General features: G+C 44.5%; 1 protein-coding gene across 4 annotated transcripts in view; it reads left to right on the top strand.

The window, feature by feature from the left end:
* Positions 1–22562, top strand: part of ZDHHC3 (zDHHC palmitoyltransferase 3) — a 135047-nt gene that overhangs the window by 46985 nt on the left and 65500 nt on the right. For 2 of the 4 annotated variants that reach the window (XM_073630422.1, XM_073630425.1), the window contains exon 2: positions 17425–17755. In XM_073630422.1, coding sequence (XP_073486523.1) covers positions 17453–17755 — 303 coding nt within the window. In that variant the 5' untranslated portion in view covers positions 17425–17452. Of the gene's footprint in view, positions 1–9501; positions 10362–17424; positions 17756–22562 lie in introns of those variants that run through there. The other 2 variants (XM_073630424.1, XM_073630423.1) reach the window with 2 other exon arrangements.

Genomic DNA, 22562 nt, shown 5'->3' with positions numbered 1-22562 from the left:
CCTACGGGTCCTATGCCTCATATAAAGTCCTAAATCTCCCCTTTCCCCCAACAGTAACTCAGATAACCACTTGTTACAACCAAGGTATGCAGAATGCATGTTCTGAACGTACACCACATCGAACCTTGAAACAGATGGGCTACATCAGCAGACGACCACACTGGGTGCAACTCCTGTCAGCTAAGAACAGGAAACTGAGGTTACAGTTCGCACAGGCTCACCAAAATTGGACAATAGAAGAGTGGAAAAAACGTTAAATGGTCTAATGAGTCTGGATTTCAGTTGCAACATTCAGATGGTAGGGTTAGAATTTGGCGTAAACAATATGAAAGCATAAATCCATCTTGCCTTGTATCAACAGTTCAGGCTGTTGGTGGTGGTGTCATTTTTTTGGCACACTTTGGGCCCCTTAGTACCAATTGTGCATCGCTTAAACGCCATGGCCTACCTGAGTATTGTTGCTGACCATGTCCATTCCTTTATGACTACAGTGTACCCATCTTCTGATGGCTACTTTCAGCAGGATAATGCACCTTGTCACAAAGCTCAAATCATCTTAAACTGGTTTCTTGAACATGAAGAGTTCACTGTACTCCAATGGCCTCCACAGTCACCAGATCTCCATCCAATAGAGCACCTTTGGGATGTGGTGGAACGGGAGATGCACATCATGGATGTGCAGCCGACAAATCTTCCGCAACTGCGGTCCTTTCACCAGGACCAGTGCTGACACCGCGCCGGTCCTGAGGATCTGCAGGCAGGAGTTTTTAGGGGAGGCCGCAGCTTCGGCCTAGTCCACTAGGCCGAAGCCGCAGCCTTGCCTAAAAACTCCTGCCCGCAGCTCCTCAGGACCGGCGCGGTGTCCAAAAAAAAAAAAAACTCGATTCGAATCGTGAATCGAGGTTTTTTTGTTTAAAAGTCACCCAGCTCTAATCGACACAGTTCTAATCTTTTTGGCTCTATATGCCACCACAATGGATTTTAAATAAAACGAACAAGATGTGCTTTAACTGCAGACTTTCAGCTTTATTTGAGGGTATTTACATCCAAATCAGTTGAACGTTGTAGGAATTACAACAGTTTGTATATGTGCCTCCCACTTTTTAAGGGACCAAAAGTAATGGGACAGAGTAACAATCCATCAAACTTTCACTTTTTAATACTTTGCCGTCAATTACAGCCTGAAGTCTGGAACGCATAGACATCACCAGACGCTGGGTTTCATCCCTGGTGATGCTCTGCCAGGCCCCTACTGCAACTGTCTTCAGTTCCTGCTTGTTCTTGGGGCATTTTCTCTTCAGTTTTGTCTTCTGCAAGTGAAATGCATGCTCAATCTGATTCAGGTCAGGTGATTGACTTGGCCATTGCATAACATTCCACTTCTTTCCCTTAAAAGACTCTTTGGTTGCTTTCGCAGTATGCTTCGGGTCATTGTCCATCTGCACTGTGAAGCGCCGTCCAATGAGTTCTGAAGTATTTTGCTGAATATGAGCAGATAATATTGCCTGAAACACTTCAGCATTCATCCTGCTGCTTTTTGTCAGCAGTCACATTATCAATAAATACAAGAAAACCAGTTCCGTTGGCAGCCATATTAGCAACTCTAATCTGGCCTTCCTGTTTTTGAGGCTCAGCAATGGTTTACATCTTGTGGTGAACCCTCTGTATTCACTCTGGTGAAGTCTTCTTTTGATTGTTGACTTTGACACACATACACCTACCTCCTGGAGAGGGTTCTTGATCTGGCCAACCGTTGTGAAGGGTGTTTTCTTCACCAGAGAAAGAATTCTTCGGTCATCCACCACAGTTGTTTTCCCTCTTTCGTCTTTCAGGACAGCACACTTGAGAGACCTCGGCTCCTCCCCTCTTAGGAAACACCGCCTCCACCAGACTTTTAAGTCGCCCCTTCCCTTCAGCCCGTCAGTTTTGGTGTTTCCTCCAGAAGGGAGACATCGCTAGGAACCTGGGCTATTTCAGCTGGTGAGGCTGAGGCCGGTACGATCCTGGAAGGGAGAGACAGAGGTCTCTCATACACAGCAGCACGGATGGGGAGTCTGGTTACCTGCTGTGGCATTGTGCTCCCTGTCCTTCCTTGGGGAATGTGGAGGCCTGGGAGTTCGTTTCTCCGCTGCCTGGGGAGGGCAATGCGGAAGTGTCCAGATCCCCCTCATTCTGTGAGTCAGCATGGAGCTCAGCGCTGAGTCGGATGACGGGCGACGTCATTTCCGCCGGGGAGGGCACTTCCGGTTGACCCGCGGCTTCCGGTTCCGGCCACGGGACAGATAAACGACCAGCGCGACGGCTGGTGCTCTATTAAGGCTGGAGTGTCAGCCAGAGGAGCATCCTGAGGCGGACCACTCCCCTGGCCAGAGGGATGTCAGAGACGGATGGTTCCCGTTCTGTGCCGGGTGACGCCAGCACCAGCCACACTAAGGTAAGTAGAACCCTGGGGCGGTGTCCCCTTATCTTACTCCCCCTTAGCTCCACAGGTGAACCCCCCTCTTAGTGGTCAGAGGGGAGGAGAGGCACGTCTGGGACCCTGGTGGTGGTTGGTCCTGGGGGGTGCACTCCTGGTGTTGGTCACATGGTTTATATTTAAAAAAAAAAAAAAAGACTTGCTGATGCTGGCGCTTGTTTTGTCATTTCAGGACAAACCTGTGGAAAAGCCCAAGCCCTCACATGTGTCCAAAAGAAAGTGCCCATCATGTAGGAGTACTTTAGGAGAGTCCTGGGGGAAGGTTTTGTGCAGTAAATACATTGAAGGCTTAGTTAAGGAACACTCTATGGAACAGAGCTCTGACCTGGCAGCTTCTGTTAAGGAGCTTTCCAGCACTTTTCAATCTTTCAAAGCATTGTTTGAAAATTTTCAGCCTATACAACCCCCAGCCGGTCCTCTGCCAGCACAGCAAGATGTCGCACCTGGTCCTTCAGGTCCCTCAGTCAGTGAGGAGTTACCGGGGGTTTCCAGAGAGGCTTTAGAGGATGAATCAGATGGTGCATCCTCACATTCCTCAGGCGAATCAGATGGAGAGGAGGTGGATGGCAAGTCCTCCAGAACCTCCCGATATAAACTCTCCTTGGAGGAAGTGGAAGAGCTCTTGGGAGCAATCCACACCACCCTAGGTATCCAGGAGGAGAAAAAAACCTGTCTCTACATGACCGAATGCAGGTGGGTCTTGGAGAGCAGAAGAAAAAGGTCTTTCCGGTGCATGAGGTCCTAGTAGATACCATTAAAAAGGAATGGCGGGACCCAGAAAGGAAACTTTGTTTTCTAGAGCATTAAAGCGCAGATTCCCTTTTCCAGAGGATGAAGCTGCTATATGGAACAAGTCACCTAGACTGGATGCAGCCTTCTCTCAGGTATCCAGAAAAACAGACTTGGCGTTTGAAGATATGGGGGTGCTAGCAGACCCCATTGACAAACAGATGGATTCTCTACTTCGAAAGTCCTGGGATTCCTCTCTAGGCAACCTTAAGCCTGCCATGGCCGTCACAGTGGTGGCACATAACATGGAGCACTAGCTAACACATATAAAAGCTCATATTGAAGCTGGGACTACTAAGGAGACAATTCTCTCCTCCTTCCCAATGCTCTTGAAGGGGATCGCATACATTGCTGAAGCCTCAGCAGAATCGGTCCGCATGTCTGCTAGAACTTCTGCTTTGGCCAACTCAGCCAGGCGAGCTCTTTGGTTAAAGACCTGGCAGGGGGGACAATGCTTCAAAAATCAAGTTTTGCGGAGTCCCTTTCACGGGGGACTTGCTGTTCGGTCCAGATCTGGAAGCGGTTCTTGATCGAACGGCCGATAGAAAGAAGGCCTTCCCCTTAAAGAAAAAGTTGGGAGAACAGCCTAAAAAGAAGACTCACTCACAAAGGAAGTTTGATTTTCCTAGAGCAGAGTCTCAGAAAAAAGTCTGGACTAATAAGGGCAGAGGGCGCGGGGGGGAGCGATTTTTCGCCCCCCTGAACAGCCCCGAAAGCCCCAATAACAGGTTAACCCTGGTGGGAGGAAGACCGGGGGCCTTCCTCCACAGTGGGAGTCAGTTACCTCCAATCAGTTTATTCTAGGGATCATAAGGAGGGGGTACAGATTAGAATTCTCAAGTCCGTCCCCCCCCACAGGCTGCTGGTTACGGACTTGCCAAAGTGTGCGGAGAAGGCAGCGGCATTAATAGCCTCTCTGGAGGACCTAGAAAGGCAGGATGTAATATCATGTGTTCCATCCGGAGAAATAGGCAGGGGTTGCTATTCCCACATCTTCGTGGTTCAGAAGCCTTCAGGGAAATTCAGGCTCATCCTGAACCTGAAACCCCTGAACCTATCAATCTCCTACAAAAAGTTTCGGATGGGTTCCATTTTTTCTGTAAAAACACTACTTTTTCTGAATTGCTACATGGCATCCATAGATCTAAGGGACGCCTATCTGCACATTCCGATCGCCGAGGACAGTCAGAAATTCCTCAGGCTGGCGGTAAGGTCCGGGGAGGAAGTAGTGCATCTGCAGTTCCAAGCCCTCCCCTTTGGGCTCTCCTCTTCGCCCCGGATATTCACCAAAGTTTTGGTGGAAGTTCTGGCCGTTATGCGCCTTCAGGGAATTTCAGTAATCACATACCTGGACGACCTGCTCCCTTTTTGCTCCCTCCCCGGAGCAGCTGGTCCAGGATTTGCAGTTAGCAAGGAGTATTCTGGAACATCTGGGATGGCTCCTAAATTTGGAGACGTCCAGCCTGTTTCCATCCCAGAGGATTACATTTCTAGGTTACATCCTGGACTCAACCCAGTGGAAAGTTTTCCTTCCCAAAGAGAAAATTACCAAAATAGACGGAGCCTTGGCAGTTCTGCAGGGCAATCACCAGATCACCATAAGAAGAGCCATGTCAGCCTTGGGGTTGTTGACTGCTGCCCTCCCAGCGGTAAAGTGGGCAGGATTGCACTTCCGCCCTTTACAGTGGTTCATTCTGAAAGTTTGGGGCCGCACTCAGAAGTCCTTGGACTCGGCAGTCTTCATTCCTGTACGGGTGTAGAGATCCCTGTGGTGCTGGAGAAAGGCAGCAAACCTATCGCACGGTCTGGAGTAGGTTCTGCTTGTGTCCAAGATTGTGAAAACAGACGCAAGCGGCACAGGTTGGGGAGCACACCTGGGGACGAGGGGAATCGAGGACGCGGTGCAGTCCTCGAACTGGAGAGAACTGAGGGCCATTTTTCTGGCCCTCGGGGCTTTCCAACAGGAGCTTCAGGGACATCATGTGCAGATCCGCTCAGACAATTACTCAGCAGTTGCTTATGTAAACCGACAGGGGGGCACCAGAAGCAGTTCCTTTTGGGGTCTGATGGAAATGATTTTCAGTTGGGCCGAGGTCACGGTACTCTCACTATCAGCTGTTCACCTGAAGGGGGAATTAAACCAGAGAGCAGACTTCCTCAGCCGGAGGAAGTTGAGGGAAAGCGATTGGGTCCTCAGTCAAGTCATCTACAAGATGATTATCGAGAAATGGGGGATCCCATGTGTGGACCTTTTCGCTTCAGGGGAAAACACTAAGGACCCCCTCTTTTTCTCCCGGCACCGCTGGGACGGGCGATAGGGGTGGACGCTCTGTCTCAGAGCTGGCATTTTTCCAAATGCTATGCCTTCCCCCCCTCCGGTTCTGTTGCCTGCGGTCTTAAGAAAATTCCAGTTAGAGGACACGACTCTGATCTTGATAGCTCCACACTGGCCCATGAGGCCATGGTTCTCAGTCCTAAAGAAACTAGCGGTGGAACCACCCTGGATTCTACCGGTCAGGGAGGATCTACTCTATCAAGGCCCAGTCTGCTGCTCTCAGGTGGAGAGGTGGAATCTGGCTGCCTGGCTACTGAAGAGGACTTGCTGAGAAGTAAGGGGTTTTCCGAAGGATTGGTAACAACTCTTCTAAATTCTAGGAAAGAAGAGATGCGCAGAATCTATTTGAAGGTCTGGAAGAAATTCAGTTCTTGGTGCGCAGAGAGCTCCTTTTAATGTTCGCAGTCGAGTAGTAGTGCTAGAGTTCCTACAGAGTGGGGCAGATAAGGGGTTGGCACTTAGTACCCTGAAAAGTCAGGTGTCGGCTTTAAGTGTATTCCTTGAACAAGTGTATTCCTTGAGCTAGCAATAAATCCCTGGATATCCAGGTTTTTTAGAGCTTTAAGAAGGCAGAGACCAGTCAGCTCTCGCCCCTTTCCAGTATGGGATCTGTCCTTAGTATTGCAGGCCCTCACAGAGGGTCCTTTTGAACCTATTGAGTCTTGTACGGTGAAGTTTTTAACCCTCAAGACAGTTTTCTTAGTAGCCATCACTACTGCAAGGAGGGTTAGTGAGCTACAAGCCCTCTCTAGGAGTGCACCTTTCTTTCAAGTTTTTCCAGATAGGATTATTTTTAAAACCGATCCGGCCTTTTTTCCAAAGGTGGTTTCGGAATTTCATAGAAAGCAGGAAATTTGTTTACCCACTTTTTGCTCAAATTCTATGAAGGAACAGGAGCAGGTCTTCCACAAATTAGATGTCAGAAGATGTGCATTAAAGTACCTGGAGGTTACGGAGCAGTTTAAAAAGTCCGACTCCTTTTTTGTTTTGTTTTTTCAGGGGCAAGGATGGGTTCAAAAGCCTCTAGACACACTATAGCCAGATGACTAAGATTGGCTATCAGTCAGGCCTATATAGCAAAGGGGGTGGAAGTCCCGGAGGGTATTAGGGCTCATTCCACTAGGGCTATGGCAGCGTCACAAGCAGAGTGGGCTGGTGCTACACCCGATCAGATCTGTAAAGCAGCAATGTGGTCAAGTTTTAAGACTTTCGTTAAGCACTACAGACTGGACTTATTGTCTGCCCAGGACCAGGCGTTTGGGCGTAAAGTTCTGCAGGCAGTAGTCCCACCCTAGGGTAAGTGCTCGCTTATCCTCTCAAGTATGCTGTCCTTAAAGAAGAAAGAGGGAAAATCGAAGTTACTTACCGGTGACGTTTTTTCCAAGAGTCTTTCAGGACAGCACCGGTACCCACCCAAATATTGTCTTGCCACTAGGACGTGAGAGCATCAGGAATATGAAAGTTGTTATGATGTGTTCTTATGTCTCCCTAGACTGTCCGGAGGTTCTCGTGCAAAAACTGATGGGCTGAAGGGAAGGGGCAACTTAAAAGTCTGGTGGAGGCGGTGTTTCCTAAGAGGGGAGGAGCCGAGGTCTCTAAAGTGTGCTGTCCTGAAAGACTCTTGGAAAAAACGTTACCGTCTTTTGGTGTTGCTGAGCTCACTGGTGCGTTATTTCTTTTTAAGGATGTTCCAAACAGTTGATTTGGCCACACCTAATGTTTTTGCTATCTCTCTGATGGGTTTGTTTTGTTTTTTCAGCCTAATAATGGCTTGCTTCATTGATAGTGACAGCTCTTTGGATCTCATATTGAGAGTTGACAGCAACAGATTCCAAATGCAAATAGCACACTTGAAATTAACTCTGGACCTTTTATCTGCTCCTTGTAAAAGGGATAATGAGGGAATAACACACACCTGGCCATGGAACAGCTGAGCAGCCAGTTGTCCCATTACTTTTGGTCCCTTAAAAAGTGGGAGGCACATATACAAACTGTAATTCCAACACCGTTCACCTGATTTGGATGTAAATACCCTCAAATTAAATTAAAGCTGAACGTCTGCATTTAAAGCACATCTTGTTCATTTCATTTCAAATCCATTGTGGTGGTGTAAAGAGCCAAAAAATATTAATTCGTTTTACCTTAAGACCTCATGCACACGGATGCATAGCAACTTCTCTATGCTGAAGCATAAAATTTTCAGCTTTTTTTAGCGTCAGGGGACCGGTATGAACCACATTTAGCCACAAGTACAAGTGCATGCTTTGTAAATTATTACTTGTAAATTATTATTCTGGGCAGTGAAATTAATTAAAGTGGTTGTAAACCTCAGACATGATATATGTAAAAAGCATACCCCCCCCCGCCGTGTGTATTTGTCTCAATTAAGAGCACTAAGTGTCATTTCTGTCTGCTACTTCGTTCCTCTGTTATGAGTCACCCCTGACAAATTTCCCTGACACCAAGAGAAAAAAAGGTGACAGGGGAGGGAGCTCCAGCTGACTGACAGCCTCAACTCTGTTGCTGTGTGAAGGATGGTGTGTCCCTTCAGCTGTCTGAGCTCTGCAGAGTGTAACTTCAGCTCTCTGCTCCTTTTTTTGTATGACCGCTCAGACAAGCTTTAGAAATTCTGCACTTTGAACGGATGTAGAAGAGAGAAGACTGCAGATAAACAGGTAAAACTTTTGTAGGATGATTTTTTTCCATCTCTGTGTGTCATCTGAGGCCTGACACTTCACTGGGTATAGGTAAGGGTTTAATGCAGAAGCACCTAAACGCGTTACCTGCATTTACAAGCATCTACCTTCCTTTTTTTTTTTTCTTTTTTTTTTCCTGCCAAAATGCCACTGACAGGAGGAAAGGTGTCTAGGAGAGCTGGACAAACGCCCTATGTGCATGAGCTCAAAGGCAAAACTGTCTTTTAAAATTCAAACACAGTAAGGGAAAGTTACCCCTGGCATCTCTATTTTCACTTTTTCCCACTTGGGGAGATTTCCATTCTCACTACCTGTTCTGGCTATGGGACAGGAAGTGAAGAAAAAATGAAGGAATTCCTGGTTAACACCAGAACTTGGTGCCCCCATTGGAACATTTCCCCTCTATTAATGTTTTGGGGACAACCCAATCTTTAGGCTATGTTTCCACTTTTGCGTCCCCAAAGTCGCGCGATTTTACCGCAATTTTTTTGCTGCGACTTGAAGCCGTGCCTGTGTATTCTTGAGGTCTATGGACCTCAAGTCTCATCAAAGTGGGACCAAAGTAATGCAGGGACTACTTTGAAGTCGCACAGATATGAACGGTACTCATTGGAAATCATGGGGTACGACTTGTCATGCGACTTTTCAGTCCCAAATCGCATGCAAAGTCGCACTAGTGGAAACCTAGCCTAAAGGAGTTGTACAGGCAGAAGTTATTTTATCTTAATGCATTAAGATAAAGAAGCCTTCTGTGTGCAGCAGCCCCCTAACACTTACCTGAGGTCCCTCTCTGTCCAGCAATGTCAGCAAGTATCGAGATTCTCCTTCCTAATTGGCTGAGACACAGCAGCAGCGCCATTGGCTCCCACTGCTGTCAATCAAAGGCAGCTAGCCAATCAGAGGAGAGGGGGGGGGTAGGGCTGGGTCAGTCTTCCATGTCTGAATAGACACAGGGACCTGTGACTCAGCTTGGGTGCCCCCATAGCAAGCAGCTTGCTATGGTGGCACTGAACAGGAGGGAGGGAGCACAGAAGAGGGACCCGAGAAGAGGAGGATCCAGGCTTCTCTGTGCAAAACCACTGCAACAGAGCAAGTAAGTATAACAGTTATTTTAATAGGAAAAATAACAAGAATTTACAATCACTTTAACCATGAGATGCAGACAGAAATAAAAACCCAATATGATAAATATCGTGTAGCGCAACCAAAAACTCATAAATTGACAAAATTCCACTGTAGTGCAGCTTTCAGTGACAGTTCATTGATATCCAGTGACTTCAGTGACCACCACCTCTAGCTGGAATGCCTGCAATAAAAACCCGACGGGTGTTCTAATCCCTCCACACAAAACCAAAAAAAAAAATTATACTTAACGAGCAATTAACCCTTGCACTGTTCATGGAAAGATTGAGCACTGCAAGAGTTTTTTTTTTTTTTTCGGACCAGAAGACACCTTGCAGTACTTGTATTTCCTGTATTTAAAAAAAAAAAAAAAAAAAAAAAAGTCACCTGTATGTTTTAGAAGTGACTCCTAATCACAGAGGAGAGGTTTTATTTTAAATACAGGAAATACAAGTACTGTACTGTAAGGGATCATGTGGGATCTGCTGTTAGGACATGTAATTACTCAATTAGACTAATGATAATTGTAGTGTCTATCTTCAGTCAATGTAAAATGGACTGTTCTGTAGTTCTAGTGCAGTCTTTGCATTTACCTTTGTTCTATGTAAATGAAGATCTAGGTGTCTTTCTGGGAGTGTGGGAGAAGAGTGCTGGGAGGAGCTGGCTCAGGTGTGGGTAGAGAAGTGACTCTGAGTAATGACAGTTTGCTTCCTGGTTGTCGGTAAAACTCTTTTCTTCCTGCTTCCAAGCTGGCTTTAAAAGATTCATGGTATATGTTCAAGCTTTTCTGAACCTTTCAGTGTGGTCTTTGGTTGGTCTATTATTGTTTTTATTTTTCTGTTCAGTTTTTGATGTGAAGGACACTGGATTTGTGCTGTGGATGTCTGTTTTCTCAACTGTTGGCACTCGGCAGTTGAAAGCATGAGGCTCAGAATTGTTAGAGGTAGGAGATTCTGTATTGGAAACCTTTTTGTTGCGATTTGTAATATAAATCTGATTTGTAAAAATATTTTTCAATTTGATTTGATTTTTAATTTGATCGAATGTGCATATCTGTACTAAAGAAGCTTTTGCAATGTGTAACTTTTAACCCCAGATCTTGTAATGAATTGTGTTTTTTCCAGGGCCTGCTCACACCAATATGGCTTGGGTGGCCCTGCCCAGTGCAGTCCCAACATATAGACAAGGCAGTTTTGCTTTATGTTTTCATTAAATCAGTTCACATCAACCTGCTGTGGTGAATAACGATGAAGGAAGTGTAACTTAGTGACATTTCAATAAAGTTAAAAAAGAGGAATGTTAATGGTGAGATGCGTCGGCACTGCATCTTCCCAATGCACACCACTAGCTGTGGGCCAAAGTTATAAGAATTACACCCTGCGTATTCTAAATTGCAATAGAGCAGATACCTAAGGCCCCTTTTCACACAAATCTTTTTCAGGCTGACACACACCGGCATCCAATCCAGGCCGCCAAAAACAAACGGATGGGGATCTGTTTCCCTTCTGTCCAGTGGATCAGATCAGATCACAGTCAGATAACAGACAGGCGGTCCATTTCCATCTGACTGCCCCATAGTGGAGAGCGGCTTGCGTTCATGTCCGCTCTGTAGAGCGGACAAGGACCTGTCATCAGCCTGATTAACGGGGATCAGCAGAGAGATCCCCCGCTGAGCAGGCAGATCTGCTGGACAGAGTCTGCCTCATGTGAAAATGCCCTAAAGCAACCAATTCAATGCTGGCTTTCATTTTCTATTCCTGAAAATGGCAGGTGACTGGTTGCTGTGGGCAACAACTCTAGTATATATATTTTTTTTTAATTATTTTTATTATATTTTCAATGTAGGTACAAAACAGAACAGAGCCTATTGGGCATACCCAGGCTCGGTCAACAAATACATAGAAAACAAAACAAGAGAAAGAAAAAAAAAAAAAAAACATATAGAAACCTTCTATATGTTTCTAACTAAACCATTGTACGCTCAAACCACTTTTGCAGGCTATTCAAATCAGTCCTCCAATTCCATGTGTAAGAACTCTAGTATATTTTAATCTTTTTTTATCAGGCCCCTTTTTAAATTCATTTTTATTATTTTCCTATCACAAGTAAAAATAGAATAACAACTTCTCTAAGGCTTCGTTGATATCTTTGAGCTGCAGGAACGTACGTGTTGAGCATTGGTGCATTGGTGTGCTGTGGCACCATTGATTTTTTTTAATTGCACCCAAACCTATCTTGGCACCATAATGTGAAATAACTACTACTATGCATTGTGGTGCTCACTATATTACAGAAAAAAAAAACACATACTTTTTTTTTTTTTTTTTTAAATAAATGCTGTCTATGCCCCTGTTGCAGATGTTTTTCCTTGCTTACTGTGAGATCACTGGCAAGCTGTGAGTGGAAATCTCCCCAGTGGAGACAATGCAATAAAACCTTGCAAAGATTTGAATTGGGGCTGCATGATTTAATTGTTAAAAGATTGCAATCACGATTTAACACACACACACACACACACACACACACTTAATCTTAATCCAGCATTTCCATGATTCATGAAAAACTGGGGTGCCCAACCTTTTGAAGAGCGAGGACCACTTTAGAGACTTGGTAATCAGTTGCAGGCCACAATGAGCAGAGCGGGCAGATGACAGGTCTGTGTCCACTCCTCATATGCAAAGCGACACGGACTCAGCCCACTCTACAGGCCCTCTGATCCACCCAGACAGAAGGGGACAGATCCCCTCCTGTTTTTTTAAGTGGATCAGATTGGAGATAGGTGGGTGTAAAAGGACACATGTCGATTTTACATCTTCCGCTCTATAGAGGTGAATTTGAGGTTCCAATTGGGTCAGACTGATCGTGTGAAGGGGACCTAAGGCTGCGGTTTACCTGTACCTCAACTACCTCAACTGACCGCTTCACCACGTCTTCAGGATTCCTGCAGGTATCACTAGCTGCTGCTGTCCCCCAGGTGGGCGGGGCTGGTGGCTGCTGTCCTCCAGAGCAGGTACTGTTGGTGGGTATTTCCTGCTAATTCCCAACCCGCCATCCCCGAGCATCAGTGTGACAGGAGCCAGCGCTGGAGGAAGCATGCAGTAGAGAGCAGAGCTGATGCTTCCTGCATATCTCCTGTCACAGGCGGAGTACATTTGGTATCACTCCGCCTGTAGCCGGCGCTATACAGGAAGCATCAGCCCTGCTTCTTCTAGTGCCGGCTCTGTTCTTCACACTGATGCTCGGGGATGGCGGGTCAGGAACCAGCGATCTGGACATCCCAGAACAAGAGGTGGCGGGCCACATCAGAGGTTGCCACGGGCCAGCGGTTGGGCACCCCGATGTAAAAAGTGCAGAGCGGTTCTCGGCTCACAAAAAAAAAGCAGCTGGCAATGTTTATCAACAACATTGCTCAGTGCTGAAAGAGACAGAGAAAAAGAAATGTGTCTTTCTGTTTATTAATTTACAGATCAAAGGGATGAACTTTGGTCTGCAAATTAAGTCAGTTTAAGGCTGAGTTCACACTAGTGCGAATTGGATGCGATTTCCCTGCATCCAATTCGCAATAGCAGGAGATTGTGTCCTGCTCTCTATGGAGTTGGTTCACATATCTCCGCAGCGGCTCCGGTGCGATTTGCACAGAAACGCTGTCCGTTTTCAGGTCTGAATTTAGCCAAAAATTTGGGCTGAAATCGGACCTGAAAGGATGAACGAGGACACACCGGTCCCCCGGCTGTGAGCCGCATGCGGCTTACATTAGGGCTGCGCATCTTCACTGGTCTCACGATTCGATTCGATTACGATTATCTGGTCAACGATTCGATTCGATTCGATTCCGCGATGCATCACGATGCATCACGATTACCGACGAGCTCCCACTTCCGCTTGGGCTGCCTAGGCGGCCCTTCTTCCCTGCAATCTTCTGGGACACATCACAGTTCCCAGAAGATTGCCCGGCTGTGCAGGACAGTGCAGTGCGACATGCGCACCCGGCTGTGAAGCTGCAAGCTGTCACAGCCGGATGCCCACAGTAGTATTGCCAGCGCCGTGGACAGGCAGGGGAGAGAATGGAGGGTTTGGGTGGCCACGTCGCTGGATTGTGGGACAGGTGAGTGTCTTTTTATTAAAAGTCAGAAGATACACTTTTTTTGTAGCTGCTGACTTTTAATAAACAATAAATTTACTAGGCGGCCCCTCCCTGCCAGCGATCTTCTGGGTCCCAGAAGATGGGCTGGCCAATGGCAGAGCGCAGTGCGGCTTGTGCAGTCTGCGCCCGGCTGTGAAGCCATAAGCTGTCACAGGCGGGTGTCACTGCCCACAGTAGATATGACGGCGCCGAGGAGAGGGAGAGGAGCGAGGCTCCGTGCGGCCGCATCGATGGACCGTGGGACAGGTGAATGTCTGATTATTAAAAGTCAGCAGCTACACTTTTTGTAGCTGCTGACTTTTAATAAACTAAAAAAACGGGTGGAACTCCACTTTACGTAGTGCACTAATCTGGTGCACAACAAGGTACAGGAATTCACACACGGCTGCTGGAAGGTCAGGAGGGATTACAATCCACAACTGACAAACAGCCCCGTGAAGTTCCTCTACTGTCTCTGTGACATTTCTCTGGGCTCCCCTGTTTGCACCTTCCAGCACACTAGGAGTTAACACAGTGGAATGTGCAAACTGGGAGGGGGGCAGAGAAATAATGTCACACAGCACATGTAGGAGACAGTGTAAGTAGAATACAAACACACTTGTACTCTACATACAGCTGATAAAATACCTGTGTGGTAAAAAAAATGCAGTTAAAATCCATGCTGTATCTGCATTTTAAAATTTATGCAGCTGCATATCTTATTTTTGTCTGTGTAAATATAAATAACTGTGTCTTTGTCATAATGGCTTTTGTTAATAAATACAATTGTAATCCATTAAGTGGTGATCGCTGTGTGTGTTTTTTTTTTTAAATATATGCATCATACCTCGTTTTTTTAGTCTGTGTGTAAAACTGTATAAGCCGGTCATGTGACTGCTCAGTCCGGTCCGCATCTCTCTCCTCTGTCTCATGTCTCTGTGATTCTCCTGATGTCAGTGGGAGTTCTCAGCCCCGCCCACCAACTGTAGCTATCAGATCAGAAGAGAGGCAGGCGGGGCTGCGGTCAGGAGGGACAGAGAGGAGAGGGGCGGGCCGGACCGAGCAGTCACATGTACGCCGGATATACAGTTATATACACAACTAAAAACGAGGTATGAAGCTACATATATTTAAAAAAAAAACACATACAGCGATCACCACTGAATGGATTACTATTGAATTTAATAGCAAAAGCCATTTTGACAAAAAACGCTTGGAGTACACTTCCGGGAGGGGCGGGGCAAGTCGGGATGACGTCACACCCGACATCGATGTTTAGGGGTGCTTGCATCGATGCCGCATCGGGGACCCCCGAATCGCGATGCATCGATGCAGCGATTAAATTCCACACCCCTAGCTTACATGTGAACCAAGCCTAAAGCAACCTTGTCAAGTAAAAAAAAATCATTCTTTTTTTTTTTTTTTTTTTTTTTTTGTGGTTTTTGTTAAATTGTTCCTCTGTTTAAACCCTTATTAAAGGGGTTGTAAAGTTATTTTTTTTTTTAAATAACAAACATGTTATACTTACCTTCACTGTGCAGCTCGTTCTGCACAGAGTGGCCCCGAACCTGGTCTTCTGGGGTCCCTCGGCGGCTGTTTCAGCTCCTCCCCGCAAGCATTTACCACCTTCATGCGAGCTCCCTCGCACGGTGGTGAGTGCTTGCGGGCGCGCTCCCGTGATACAGCCGGCGGCTATAGCCTCTCGCTGTATCACTCGGCCCGCCCCCCCGGCACGCCGCGTCATCGGATGTGATTGACAGCAGCGCGAGCCAATGGCTGCGCTGCTTTCAATCCATCCACTGCAGCCAATCAGCGACCAGGCTGAGCTGCAATGAAGCTGACGAGGACGAGGAGCGAAGATTCGAGGCGTCAGGTAAGTAAAACGGGGGGCCTGGGGGCGGCGGTACTGTCAAAAGTTTTTTCACCTTAATGCATAGAATGCATTAAGGTGAAAAATTTTTTACCTTTACAACCCCTTTAACCCTTAATTTACTCCTAATAAGCCTTCTTAACACCTTATTCTCCTTCTCTATTTAATTATTATTTTCCTGCTGATGTTTGTTTTCAATTTATTTCTATTTTATAAACTATTAAAACTTTTTTTGTTTGCTTTGTTCATTATTATTTTTACAGCTTTAACATATATTTACACGTTTCACGTTGAAAAAAGCACAAAATTTAAAAAAATAATTTTATTTAATTTGTAAAATAAAATTTCGATGCTTTGTACCAATACTGACAGCTGAAGTGTAAGCAAAAAAGTTGCGGTAGGTATTGATAATTTGGTATCGGCGAGTACTAAAAAAAGACCCTAATATAACTTTTTGGTAATTTTTATTTTATTTCTTTACACATTACATTATTTTTCATTACATTTCTTTAAATTTTATTAAAGCAAAGAGTATTCTGTCTTATTTTATTACCATCTTGTTTGATAACCTAATATTCAGGGGTTGTAAACCTTTAAAATTTCTTTAGAATCGTGAGAGAATTCTGATCTTTATTCTAAGCAAAAAAATTGTGATTTTCATTTTATCCAGAATCGTACAGCTCTAGTTTTAACCCTAAAGATACCATACACTAGTGGATTTTTGGTCGAAGAAATGTTCATACAAACTTTCGATTCTGTAGAAAATGGACTTTACATTTGAAAACCACGTTTTCTGTTAGAAAATTTGACTATTTGAGAGATTATTTTTCTGTCTTGCTCCTTCGAATTTTCTCATCACTGTGGTAAAAAATGAACAATGATTCAAAAATTAAACAAACCTACTTAAAGCTAAAATTTTTGCACAAAATTCTACCAATGTATGGCCACCAGATAAATTCTGTTTTGGCAAATGACAGTTACAAATTATTCGCCGATTATTTGGTCGATTCAGGTTGCATTCAAACCTGAGCGTTGTGTTTTTTGAAAGTTCTTTCGGGCGTATTTTTCAGGCGTTTAATATGACCGTTGAGTGTTTTTGTACAGTGTTTTTACATTTTTGAGCTTTGGGGGGTTTTTTATTGGCCAATAGAGAAAATGATCATCTGTTTCATTATTTGTTGCTATGTTTTTCAGCTTTTCATCCACTTTTTATTTTATCTTTTTTTTTTTTGTAAGGGGGTAGAGGTAGATTTTTGTATTTATTTATTTTGTTGGGTTATGGGTTAAGATCAGGGGTTACAATTGGGGTTAGAGGCTAGGGATTATTGTTAGGGTTATGTTATTTATTTATTTTTATGTATGATTATGTATTTTCTTTATTGACATAATTTTATTTATTTTTATTTAAAAGAGAAGTAAAGGATTTTATTTTTTTTTATTTTTTTTTTAGAATCATACTTACCTCGGATGCAGCATTGATCCAGTGTCTGTCCCCCGGTGTCTCTGCACTGAGTGAAAAGCTCCCTGAGCAGAGAGCTGCAGACTGTCAGTCACCACTCTCTGCTCTGCCCCTTCCTCGCTCACTGGAGCGCTTGGCTACGTAGGGGGCGGGGGCGACCGGCTCAGCCTCTCAGCGGCTCACTGAGGGGCTGAGATGGGTATCGGTCCAGGCACCTGGCGGATCCAGACTTTATTGTGGTGATGACGTGGTGCCAGGGCTGACATCTGTGACGTCAGCAGAAAGCGGACTTCAGCCTGCTCTCTGCTGAAAACGTGTCACAGAAGTGCAAAACTAACTGTACTCCTGCGATCCATAGAAGTCAATAGGAGAAGTCCAGCCAAAGCTTGTTGCCTTCTTCTTCTACTTCTCCTTTTAATTATTGCATTTGAGCAGAAAAACTCTCAAACGCGCAACAAAATGACATGTATTTCTATTGAACAAAAAAACTCTTTTAAATTTATGCTAACCTTTTATGCACACTTCTTTATATGTGAATTGTCTATCTCTTTTAGGCAAAAAATATGGAATGTAAAACTTATCATGTCGCCCCCAAGCCACCGCTTTCGCGACATTGAGAGGACAGCTGAGTACCTCCAGCCAGAGAAGTGCATCCCGCCCCCCGTGGATAACTCCATGGATAAAGTGTGGTTTATCAAGGATGGCTGCGGCATTGCATGTGCCGTAGTGACCTGGTTCCTGGTTTTCTATGCTGAATTTGTTGTCATTTTTGTTATGCTGCTACCATCCAAGGACATTATTTATAGCACAATTAATGGGATCATCTTCAACATTTTGGCTTTCCTGGCACTGGCATCACATCTGCGGGCTATGATTACAGATCCTGTAAGTATTGATATTATGGAATTGCTGTTTTTTCATATTTTTATGCATGACATGATGTAAAAAGTGATTCAATTTCAGGTCTCTATGTCCTAAACCAAGGGTGTTAATTTCATTGCGGGCCGCATCAGCATTATGGAATGGAGTTCCACCACATTTCAACTAATAAAAAAAAAAGGAGGGACACATGAAATGGTCTGGAGAGCCAGATTCAGCTCTCTGGCCTTGTGTTTGACATGGTCCTAAACAAAATCTATACCTGTCTCATAAACGTACCCGCTCCATTTTCTTTTGAAAGTCGCTGACCTGAAACAAGAGTTCACTTGCTGCATGTTTGTTTGTGTCACTGATTCAAAAAAATATTGAAGCCAGAGATAGCCAGACAGCTAGGTTTTTTGATGGATGTCAGCAATTGCATTCCTATGTATTTCTCTCGGCACAGGTTTATTGTAACTAAAGGCAAAAGGATTTTTATTATTATTATAATTATTATTTTTCATTTTGGGTAGAGTAAGGGAGGGTTATAACTCCTGTCAGTTTTTTGCCATCTGTGAAGATTTTCCTTCCTTTCCTGTCCTATAATCAAAACAGGAAGTAAGAGGCAATCCCAAGGTGTCACCAGGGCCACCAGAACTAGATGTCAACCCAAATTTGGACTTTTCTTTGACTTTAGCTTTTGATAATAATGGTAAATAGGACTAACAGAGAGGGTGAATCTCCCTAACTGGGGCAGAGACAGCAATAAAAACTTTCCACTCTAGCCAAAAAAAAAAAAGTTTTGCCTTTAGCTTATACTTTAAGGCAATTATATCACCTGTAAGTCTGTGCTATATGAAATGCACAACGCTGATCTGCATGTGACGACAGCATTGAATAAATAAAGTGCTAATTTTTAGATGCAGAAATGTTGACTTGCCTTTTTGTGTAGCATTTAGAGTGTTTTAAACTCTATGCATGTAATCAGTTAATAAGGCATTAAAATATAAGTGAATTCTGCTGCAAAGACAGACATATTTACTGTCTGAGTGGAACACCTTAGTATATTTGCAGCCAAGAACCTCACTTATCAGGATGAATGTTTACTCAGGAAGGCGTGTAGTTAGTTCCATGTCATGGAAACGCATAGCTAATACAGCACCCTGTTGTAACATTTTGTGTCATCTTTATGAACATTTGCAAAGTTGCTTGTTTCTGTCTTTTGTGTACCTGAAGTAGTGAAACTAAAATGATTCCTTACTCTCGGGTTGGTATGTACAATAGCAGATACATTGGGTATGCAAACTTTTATCAGGCATTAATCATGTGGGAGTTTTTCTTTGGGTTGGTGCAAATCTAAAATTTAAGGTTCTGTTAGACATTGGCACGAGTTACACCACTTAAAGTCCTCAGTATAGCAGAAGAATGTTACCACTCCAGGCACAAGAGACACACTAGAGTGGGCCTTGCATTCCATGTTAGGACCACTTCTTTAGTGTGGCATCCCTCCCACTTGCTAAAATGCTGCATTAAACGTTTAAAAAAGAAAAACAACTAAAGTTAGACAATTGATTCACCTTTCTTCCAGCTTTGATAGTGCAGGGGTTAACATTGTCATCCTGCTAACAAGATTTAGGAGAATGTTGATTATTTAATATTTCACCTGAAGACTCTGTAGCACATCTAAATGGGATTTGGGCTTCTCAGAGGGAGGATGACGTCACCCATACCTGAGGATGGGACGGAGAGGAAAAGGCGAGTGTATCATCCAACTTTCCCCCACAGGTACACTAAGTAAAAAACAGACCTTGCTATTTAGATGCAAGGTCCTCTTGAAATTGATGCAGGTACAGTTCATTGATGCCATAGCATGCCAATGCCATAGCATACCAATGTGGGTTGGACTTCATCTTGAATCCAGCCTTTTTTTATTTCAGCAACATTATTGCAACTCTCATTAAAACTGACATCTCCTCTGGTCTCCAAATTTTAGCTCTGTACTGGGCACTGTCAGCAACAGTCAGGATCAACAGCATATGCCTGGTTCCCATCTTCATATGAAATGGGAACCACCAAGGCTTTCCATTGTCTTGTCTTTCTGTATTCTAGCCATTGGAGATCTAGCTATAGTGATCCTCATTATCGCGTCTATCTGTGGTGTTTGCATGGATGTTTGGAAATGTTGAGCCTCTATGCCAATGACCTGCTGTTCTGTCACCATTCCCAGTTCCAGTTACATAAATTCTCCAAATTTGCTGCCCAAAGCAACTTTTAAGCTAAACTCTGGAAATATAATATTCCTTGCAGTGGGGCTGTGCCCACACTGCAGGGTTTAATTGTTCGTTTTTGTCTAGGGCAGTGGTCTCCAAACTGCGGCGTGTGGGACACTCCTCATCCCTCTGACATTAACAGTGGGGTATTATTCTTCCAACTGACATCAATGATGAAGCATAAATTCTTCCTCTGACACCAATGATGGGACACTATTCCTCCCACTAATACCAATGTTCAGGAACTATTTCTCTTCCACCCAATCACGGGGGTGCTAATTAATTTTTTTTTTCCCACTGACCACCAAGCCTACAACATTATCTACTCCCAATGGCCGCAGTCCACCCCCCTTAAAGTCTGAAGGACAGTAAACTGGTCCTTTGTTTATAAAGTTTGGTCACCCCTGGTCTAGGGGAAAAAAAAAAAAAAATGATATTTACTTACCTGATCTTCTGCTCTTCCTAGAGGCTAAACTGATCCCTGCAGCTTTGGTAACCCCACATTCCACCAGTCTAGGGTCCTGACTCCATCACTAGTGCAGGGTCTATAGCCCTGCTTTAAATGTGAGGATGCCGAGGGACAGTCCACCACCAGATTGTGGCAGAGAGGACGTTCTGGTAAATTAAACTGATTCTCCTCTACCCTAGGCAAAATGGGCAATTAACCCCTGCAGTGCAGGTGCAGCCCTACTGCAAGGGATATTTTCTAATTTGCCTGGTGTTGGGCATTAAGGTTATTTATAAAACATAAATGTGAGAGATTCCATTTGGGCAGTAGGAAGAGTAATGAGTTGAATGCTGTTCCATTACCGGGAAGTAGCAGATGTTTTCTTTGCATTGAAGTAAAGGAAGGGTAAGTACAGTATATGCTGCTGGACACAGCACAGTCTTTCTTTATTGAAGAAGATCTTTCATGAGACACACTTTTTTTTTTTTTTTTTTTTAACAGCTCATAAACTCCCCTCTGTTATCCTATGTGTCCATGCACACATGGACGTTTTTGGATATTTATCAGCAGTGGAGTTTATGGGCTGTTTTCTGAACGCCATAAAATCGCGTTCAGGAGTCATTTTTCCGACCACAAAAAATGCCAAATGCTGATAAACGTCGATAAACGCTCAAAAACGTGGTCCACCAGCGGTTTTTAATGTTTTTGATCCTTTGAAAAAAAAAAAATAAGTAAAAAAAAAAAACGCTAACGCGGAAAAACGCTAATAAACGCCATTGCTAAAACGTTACAAAAACGTTGAGACTCACTGCAAAGCTACTGGCGTTTTTATAATCTTATTTTAACGTTCAGTGTGCATGGAGCCTTAAAGCAAACATAAGTATTTCGCTTTTTTTCTTTGATATGCAGCATATATCGAATCGTATAGATCTCTTTTCCTCCTCCGCCCCCCCCCCCCCCCATAGGAGCCATATTCCTTGTCTTTTTTTAAATTGCGAGCCAGATTGTTTTACACTAGAAGTCAAGTGTTTGCATGAAAAGCACTAAGTGCAGTCATTTGACAGACAAATTGTGGTGATGTCAGAAGTTGCCATACCTACTTAGGCCTTGTTTGCTTAGTAATTAAAGTGATACTAAAGGTTTTTTTTTCTTTTTAATAACAAACATGTCATACTTGCCTCCACTGTGCAGCTTGTTTTGCACAGAGTGGCCCCAAACCTGGTCTGCTGGGGTCCCTCGCCCGCTCTCTCGGCTCCTCCCCACATCTGATAACCCTCTTGGGAGAAGCTCTCTCCCAGGGGATTACCTTGCGGGCGCACTCCCGAGTCAAGCATTTGGCATCCATAGAGGCTGAATGCAGGACTCGGCCCCACCCCCAGTCGCCCACGTCATTGGATTTGATTGACCCCAGCTGGAGCCAATGACTGCGTTGCTATTGATCTTTCCATTCAAGAGCAGAGAACCCCAGGCAGAGAGAGAGCGCGTCCCTGTGGGACAAGTTCGAGGGTTCAGTTAAGTAAAACAAGGAGGCTGGGGGTCCGGTCACTAATGCATAGGATGCGTTAAGGTGAAAAAACACAAACCTTTGCAACCCCTTTAAGACAAGTTCCCATTTGTAAACTGGTAGTTATTTAGCCAATGCTTTAAGAAGAACCAATAAAACTAGCATTGGCCCCTCTTGTTCTGGTGGTGTCAGTTCATGTGCGTGGTGTGTTGGGCTGGTATGACGGGGGAAGACAAACATGCTTTAAAAAAAAAAAAAGATCCAAGCCTAGATTCTGCATGCCAAGGCCTCATGCAAACTGGACGTCTTTTCAGCTGCTCCAAGGGAGTCTGGCGGGTTTTATTTATGTTTTTCCTTTCCTGTCCCTGAATGTTAACTTGTGTGTCCATGCCCACAAAGGGCTAGAGGAGTTTAGAGTCAGAGGGGGGAAAAAAAACCCTGCCAGTGCACCCAGCAGCTGTAGGGTTTTGGCAGAAAAGACCCTTCTAAACGCACTTTAACGTTAGACGCATTTAGCGCTTGAGCGTTCATTTTGTAGGGCCAGAATATAATATTATTCTGGTCAATGAAATGAATTAACCCCCAAATGCCTCTGCCAGGAGGAAAGACGTC

Source organism: Aquarana catesbeiana, linkage group LG05, assembly GCF_042186555.1.
Source record: "Aquarana catesbeiana isolate 2022-GZ linkage group LG05, ASM4218655v1, whole genome shotgun sequence".
Lineage (NCBI taxonomy): Eukaryota > Metazoa > Chordata > Amphibia > Anura > Ranidae > Aquarana > Aquarana catesbeiana.
Note: the sequence above shows the minus strand (reverse complement) of the source record. Positions and strands in the feature narration are given on the sequence as shown.